We start from the raw sequence: 8,047 nt of genomic DNA, 5'->3' as shown, positions 1-8,047 counted from the left end.
TGACTATAGACGAATTTATGTGTACTTTACTTTAGCACGCAGCTGCACCTCCTGACTTTGAGCATAATATAAATATGTATTTTATGTAATGTTTTCTTTTGTCTTAGTGTTCTAAATTATATATATATTTTTTTTGTCAATTTTTATATTTTACTAATTAGTTTCTTATTTATATTTTGATCTCTTTTTGATTCACTTTTCATTTCTAATGAATTTTTTTAATGTAATATATATAATTTTATTTTCATATATATTAATATATATTTTTTAAAATACTCCACTAACTCTAGATTTTAAGTTTATCATCCATGAGAGTCAATCATAAGTCCTACTTGTATTTTAAACCATTTTTTAATTATTAGACTAATTTTAATAATTAATTTAAGGTGTTATATTATGAGTTAATCACCTATATACTGTCAGTCAAAATATTTTTATACTAACAACCAATTAGATATTTTAATTATGTCATATCACTATTGAAAGTAAATATGTTTATAATGACATGACATAATTAAAAGATTTAATTGATTGCTAATATAAATTTTTTTTACGCCGATAGTATATAAGTGATTAGGTCTTATACTATTTAGAGTATCGTAATTTTTTAAGATGTTAACGATGTTAATGCTGTCCGTAAAAGGAAACACTCAATAATTAGTGCTGACCTTCTTTTATCGGTTAACGACATTATTTAAACTAAATATTATTATTTAAACTTTCATACTCATGAAAATATCATTTCTAAGAATAAAAGATATCCTAGAAGCCTTATAATAAATGTGAAAAATATTTTCACGTGTCATATCATATTCTAAAAAATAGATAAAGATAATTCGAAACAAACTTTTTTCAAGATTTTTTTTATTCATAAAAATAATTATGAGAATCGGTGGTGAACCTACGTGTACTTCAGGGTGCAGCTGTAACCCCTGACTTTAAGTATAATATAAATATGTATTTTATGTTGTTTTTTTTTTCCTCTTAGGACTCTAAATTCTATATTTGGTTGTCAATTTTTATCTTTTACCGGTTAGTTTCCTTTTTATATTTTGGCCTCTTTTCTGACTCATTTTTATTTCTAGTGAGTGTTCTCTCTTTCTCTCTCTTTTTCATGTAATAATTATAATTTTGTGTTCATATATATTAATAAATATTTTTTAAAATAAATTATCCATACTGACTCAATGTCTCAAGTTTATTATCTATGAGAATCGATTATAAGTTGTATTTCTAATCTAAATATTTTTTTAATATTAAACTAATTCAAAGAATTAATTTAAGATATCATATTATTTATCGTTGTCATATTTTTAATATCTTAATTTTCTAAGATATAAACAATATTGATGTTGTCAGTAAAAAAAAACTCAATAATTAATGTATAGATGATTTTTTTTTATCTGTTAACGACATTATTTAAATTAAATAACATTTTTAAAAATTTATTTTAACAAAAATTTAAGTGAGATTGAATCCCAAGAATTTCATTACACTCAAAATTATGTTACGAATATGTTTTTAATTTTTGAATTTGAATCCCATACACAAACCATTTTTAGTTTTTACCCGTTTGAACCAAGCGTGAAGTGAAAGTTGAACTGTTGAAGGGACACGTGGCGGGTGGGTCCTTTAGGTTAGCAGATTTTTCTGGAAAGCACACGTTTCAAATGCAGCAACTATGATGCTTGAAGCGGACAAAACAGAACCTATCATTTTGTCATCTCACTCCTAATTATTTTCTTTTTACTTAACATTAACTCGAAATTCCTCTAAATATATTAATATAACACAAATATCAAATTTAAATGTTTTTTCTTCTTATTTTATATAATTTTAAAAAAATTAAAAACAATTCTTCTTATTATTTAATAATAGCATAACATATAACTCATAGGATAAAATACTATTCAAGTCATTGAAAGTAAATATCACTTGCACTTTAATTCCTAAACGTAAGAATTTTTTTATTTATAAAAGTAAAGCTTTTCTAGTTGTTTCATTTAAATTCTTAAAAATAATTATTTATATCATTTTAATTTTTAAATATATGTTGATATTATTATTTAAATCACTTGCTCTTTAATATGTACTAAAGTGAAGAATGATTTATACTTTCAAAGAATTTGTTTTAACTTTTATGCTTCTAAAAACTAAAGTATTAACTATATACATTTTCAAGACTCGAATAATATTTTACTTTTAATTATATCATGATATAATAATCACATAGATAATATGTCTACATATACGATCTAACTTTAAAAGAAATATAACAACCAAATTTTAAAAACAAAATAAAGATTCCCTATATTATAAAAGCAAAGTACATATTTATTTTTATTTTTTTTATAAACATGTTTCACAAGGTATTTTAAATCTTAAATTAATCTAAAATTTGCAAGACGAAATTTTTGGTGGGCAAACATTAATCCTTATTTTTAAATAGCAAGAACCGGTTTACTTAATCATAATTAATTTATTTAAAGAAAAAGGTTGAGTTTCAATACTTACTCTTACACTAATAAAGTTAATTATATATTAGAATTCTTTTCTGGAAAATAGTATGAATAATAAACTCGCAGTATTGGTTTCTTTTGGTTTAAAAAAGAAGGAGAATCTTTCAAGCAACTCGAAACATATCTAGGGGATCTAGAACATATCTATTTTTGTACATCCTGTTCTAAACTCTGAAAATACTGAAGTGCTAGGGAAGCATCAGGTTTTCATGCTCATTCTTTCATTAAATTAAAGGTAAAGTTTCCGTAAACAACTCAAGATTTACTGATACTGAATGTTTTGAAGCTCGAAGAGATGATTTTTTTTTTTTTTTTTTAATTTGAATTATTTATTAACTATGAAAAGCCACTGCCTGATGTGTTCCAAATTCAAATTGCTATATTTTTATGTTCAGTTCAGCCCACATAATCTCTATACAAATTGCTATATTACTTGCTTTGTTTGCTAGAAGAAAAATAAAATCAGTTTGGAGTTCAGAATGACCAATTTTTATTTGTTCAAATTGGTTCTCCTTGTCTATCTCAGGGAAAATCCAGTTGAATTTGCACTGATAAACAGTTTTTTTTTTTTTTTTTTTTTTGTTGCTGCTGGTTTGTGGTTGGTGCAGAACACAGTTTCTGGGGTATGGAAACTCTTTCCTATGGGTCAGCACCATGCTGTCAAGTTGTGAACTCGAAGTGGAAATTATTTGAAAAGAGTTTGGATTCACGTCAATCAAGAGTTCCCTCTATAGGAAAACTTGGAGTTTATTACACCAATACTATTTCTACGCATGGTCATGTGGGATTTTATGATATGGGTCGGGTGCAGCTAAGAGGCTCTAAAAGACTCAATTTCAAGGTTTGTAGTGGAAGTTATGATGGTTATGTGATTGGTGAAGAGGAAGCAAGGGATATTTCAGGGATAGAGGAGCCTGCGACCAAGGTTCTGATTCCAGGTCTACCTGATGATTCAAATGGTGAATCTGGTGCTCCAATAAGTAGTTGTTTTTGGAGATGGAAGCCGAAACTCAACGTGCACTATGAGAAAGCAGGGTGTGAAAACGTGGATTCTCCACATGTTCTCTTTCTGCCAGGTTTTGGTGTTGGCTCTTTCCATTATGAGAAGCAACTGAGGGATTTGGGGCGTGATTTCAGAGCCTGGTCTCTGGATTTTCTAGGCCAAGGGATGTCTTTGCCTTTTGAAGATCCTGCTCCTCTGTCTGCATCAAATGGAAGTACTTCTTCATGGGGTTTTGGAGATGAAACCGAACCGTGGGCAACTAAGCTCGTTTATTCGGTTGATTTATGGCAAGAACAAGTTCGCTGCTTCGTAGAGGAGGTAAGTCACATGCACTCTTCTTTGATAGTGTCCAATTTTTAGCCTTGAGTCTAGCTTTTGTTTCTTTTGCTAAAAGCCTCAAACTATATCATGAAAACTGTTCCAGGTAAATTTTATTCTGGGTTTGCTTTCTTCACTCTGGAGTTTTAGATTTCTCCTTGTAACATACGAAACTATGAATCCATTTATGTGTCTTTATCTAACAATTTAAGCTTTAGGCTAGTTTGTTCATGACATGTTACCAAATCCTCTATCTAATATCTATGACTAAGTTGTCTAAACTCTTGTGTTTGATTGATACTATACTTTCTTGACCTGTATGATTCATTGCTTAAGTATTCTGAAAAAGGATTATTTGTGGACTGTATCCATGTTTTAATCAGACAAATAACTTATAGCTTAGTGTAACACCTTCATAGTATGGTGAAATTTGTAATTCTAATTAGTTTGCTGGTTTTTTTATTAATTATTCATGGTGGGATATGGTTGGAGCAATAAAAGACATTATTTGATTCGAATGACTAATTTTTAATATCAGTGGTACTGAGAAAGACTTAAAGACAATTACTTCATGATTTCGGTCAGACACTGCCACGCCAATATTTGCTACTTCTGTCCTGTTAATGCTTTGCTCAAACTATATACTGAAAAATGTTTCAGGCAGTTTGCTTCTCGATTTCTTCTGACATTTTCTTAAGATGTATTCATTTCAAACAGGAGAAAAACTATATGCAGACTCTATCTATATCTTAATCAGACAAATATTTTATAGCATCATGTAACCCCATAGTATGGTTACCTTTTAGTATGGCCCAGTTTGCTTGTTTGTTAATTGTCGTGGTATGATATAGTTGGAACAATAGGTAAGGTTATTTTATTCAAAATGGCTTATTTTTAATATATGCCGAACTAAGAAAGACTTTAGGATGATTAGTTCATCATTTTGGGACTTGTGCAGCCTTTTTGTTCTTGTGGTCCCTCTCATGCGCGGTCTAGTTCTTCAACTATAATAACTTCTCAACAAATAAAGCATGATTTGTATTGCACTGGTGGTAATTACCAATGCTTGATTTGCTTGACTTTTATTGAAAAAACTATAATTGTCATGATATTTCTGTTACCCCATTTGATCCAAGAGTGCACTGCCGGTTCCTTCTCCAATATCTGTTGTTGACTGTCAACACAACCATGCCAATAAAAATATTGCCACAACCATTAAGTTAATCTATACTGCAAATATTCTTTTTTTCTGCTACCAAGAAAGCCATGTATGATCATCAGTATTTTAATGTTTCATTTTATACTTGTGTTTAAATTAATCTATAATGGAAATCCACACAACAGAATATTTCTTCAATATTTTTTCTTCAAAGATTTTGTCTTCCTAAGATCTTTCTAACCTTCTGCAATCTTTTGTTCTATATGTTATTATAATCACATTAACATTTCTAATGAGAAATATAGTTGACAGAAAGGATTTTGATAATCTATAATTTCAAGCTTGGTAGGATTTTGTGTGGTTTTATTCAGAAGCTACTTTGCTCGTGTAGATTTATTATTGTAGCAATGATGCAAATTAGTATGTTGTTACAGGTCATTGGTGAACCAGTCTATCTTGTGGGCAACTCACTAGGAGGACTTGTTGCATTGTATTTTGCGGCATGCAACCCTCATTTAGTGAAAGGTGTCACATTGCTTAATGCAACACCTTTTTGGGGGTTTCTTCCTAATCCAATAAAAAATCCAAGACTAGCCAAACTATTTCCATGGGCAGGAACATTTCCCCTACCTTCAAGCATAAAGAGACTTACAGAGTTGTTGTAAGTCTGGATTTATTTTTATTTATTGCTTCATTTCTGTCTTCTGTTGGTGATATTTTTACAGTATTGTAGTCATGAACTTCAAAATTAGTGCAGTTCAGGCATGTTTCCTACTTAACCATTCATGTGAATGATAAATAAGAAGCAATGCTTAAGGAACTTGGGGTTCTTTTTAGAAGAAGAAACTTCACAACACTATTGACAAGAACAACTGTGCTTTTGGAAATTGTCTCCAGTCATACAATTGCCTTGTGGCATTAATTTTGCTGAAGAATTCACTGCAGTTGCTTTCTCCATTAATAAGAATTTTTAGATATCCTGAAATATGTACTTCCGATGGGTGGGATTGTCCATGAAAGCTTTATTTTTTTTTTCTCCATGGTGTCAAAATGTGTCTCAGAGATCATTCCATTATTTTCTTAACTGGTGATAGTACAACTCCGGGAGCACTTCCATTAAGCTGATTGTTATCATGTTTTTTATCCTATAGGTGGGAGAAAATAAGTGATCCTAAAAGTATTGCTGAGGTTCTTAGTCAGGTTTATGCAGATCATTCGATAAACGTAGATAACGTTTTTTCACGCATAGTTGAAACCACAAGGCATCCTGCTGCTGCTGCATCATTTGCTTCAATAATGTTTGCTCCTCAAGGAGAACTATCCTTCAGTGAAACATTATCCAGGTAGTAATGACTAGATCTCTATCCGGTATTAGATATGCATGAATCCACAAGTTAAGGATTTTCACCTTTTCTGCGTTTTAGATGTCGAGCAAACCAAGTGCCAATCTGCCTCATGTATGGAAAAGAAGATCCCTGGGTGGCACCAGTTTGGGGCCTCCAGGTTAAAAGGCTGGTGCCTGAAGCTCCATATTATCAAATCAGCCCTGCTGGTCACTGCCCTCATGATGAAGTTCCTGAGGTATGCAGTTCATCACTAATCACCTTGAAACTTTTCATTCTACTTTTTAATTGCAATCTGAAACCATGAAGATATAAGGGTTTTTTTTATCAATTTTATGTGATAAAAAGCATGCGCACAAAATTTAAATGTGGAACTACTACTATGTTGCTTAATGAAAGGCAGGAATGAGTTTGATTTATCACTTCTTAAAAATCATTTCTTCTATGTACTTTCCTTTCCCTCATTGTAAGTAACACATGTTCTATAACCTTTGGCTTTCATTATAAAGGGCAATACTAAACTGACTCGCAAAGGCAAATAATGTTGGAGATCCTTAGTCAACTAATAATAAAGCCAAAATAGTATATATAGGTGGGGGCAACCCTCATGTCATCGAGTGTTCTTTTTGGCCAAGTCCAAAATCTAAGAAATAACCATCTACCTTTTCAGGCGAATAATTTTTCAGGCTTGTCAGTTGACAGTGTACATGTCTCTATCTGGAATCTTAAGAAAAGAATGTTAAATATAATCTTATCAAGTTCTTTAAATGATCGTAAGGCTTTTGGGGAAATTTTACTTTTACTAGATTGTATTCCATCTTCAGTGTTTATTTTCTTGTTGTGACTTTCACGATCATGATCACAATAATTAGTACTATAAGTTTCCTTTTGTCCATATTGTACTTTACTTTGATATCTAAGTGAACATCTTATGCTCCTCTCACTTAGCTTTTTTATAAAAACTTTAGCTTATTTTAAAAAATAAAAATTGAGTTTCATTGTTTATATGTAGGTCATAAATTTCTTACTTCGTGGGTGGATCAAAAACCTAGAGTCCGAGGGTTCTGTGTCCTTACCATTGCTTGAAGATATAGACAGCATGAAGCAAACTACTATTGACAGGGAATTAGAATTTCCCAGAGAAGGTTCAAAAAAGTCAGTGATGATAAGATTTTTCGCTTCCAGTTTGTCACTTTGGGACAGGATAAGATCTTTCATTAAATCTCAATCCAAATTCAGTAATCTGGCAGCCAAAACTCAATGACCTGGTGAACTATATGGCATCTTCAAACATAAATCAACTTTGTACACTGTCTTCTCTTTTTCATAGTTTGTATAGAGAAACAAACACACTTGTTTTAGAATCATAGATAAAATGTTGTATATACATATCCATTTGTTACCAAGAAAGTATGTCAAATTAACAACGATTACAAAGGAGATGTTTTATGTTAACCATCAGAACATCAAAACATGGTCTATTTTTTTATTATTATTTATTTTTTAATTCAGTAATGAAATTCTTGGCAAACCCAAAACAGTTCGGCAGTGACACTCTTCGATTCTAGATATTGCAATAAGTCAAAATCATGGACAAACATGAAAATGAAGAATATGAATCGCAAGAAGGTTCTGGATATTTTATAAACTAACCACTTACATGCCGATTAATTCCAGAAATGAAAAAGTGACAAAATAACATAAA

The 8,047-nt window shown here is 30.7% G+C and overlaps 1 protein-coding gene across 1 annotated transcript; it reads left to right on the top strand.

Annotated features, from left to right (window-relative positions):
* The first annotated feature begins 2,593 nt into the window (after positions 1 to 2,593).
* PPH (pheophytinase) lies at positions 2,594 to 7,797 on the top strand. The gene is made up of 6 exons (XM_020356436.3): positions 2,594 to 2,754; positions 3,128 to 3,840; positions 5,434 to 5,660; positions 6,151 to 6,342; positions 6,424 to 6,580; positions 7,355 to 7,797. Exons 2-6 carry the CDS (start codon positions 3,145 to 3,147, stop codon positions 7,604 to 7,606), a joined length of 1,524 nt encoding a protein of 507 aa, XP_020212025.1. The 5' UTR covers positions 2,594 to 2,754; positions 3,128 to 3,144; the 3' UTR covers positions 7,607 to 7,797.
* Positions 7,798 to 8,047: the final 250 nt, after the last annotated feature.

This window comes from Cajanus cajan, chromosome 10, assembly GCF_000230855.2.
Source record: "Cajanus cajan strain Asha chromosome 10, NIPB_CcT2T_4, whole genome shotgun sequence".
NCBI lineage: Eukaryota > Viridiplantae > Streptophyta > Magnoliopsida > Fabales > Fabaceae > Cajanus > Cajanus cajan.
This window is presented reverse-complemented; position numbering and strand designations above follow the sequence as displayed.

What these genes read in the sequence shown, in the direction of transcription:
- PPH (XM_020356436.3), top strand. Translation starts at nt 3,145, where the DNA reads ATGGAAACTCTTTCCTATGGGTCAGCACCATGCTGTCAAGTTGTGAAC. An exon ending in TTCGCTGCTTCGTAGAGGAG is followed by an intron (nt 3,841 to 5,433) that starts GTAAGTCACATG and finishes ATGTTGTTACAG; the next exon opens with GTCATTGGTGAACCAGTCTA. An exon ending in CTCATGATGAAGTTCCTGAG is followed by an intron (nt 6,581 to 7,354) that starts GTATGCAGTTCA and finishes GTTTATATGTAG; the next exon opens with GTCATAAATTTCTTACTTCG.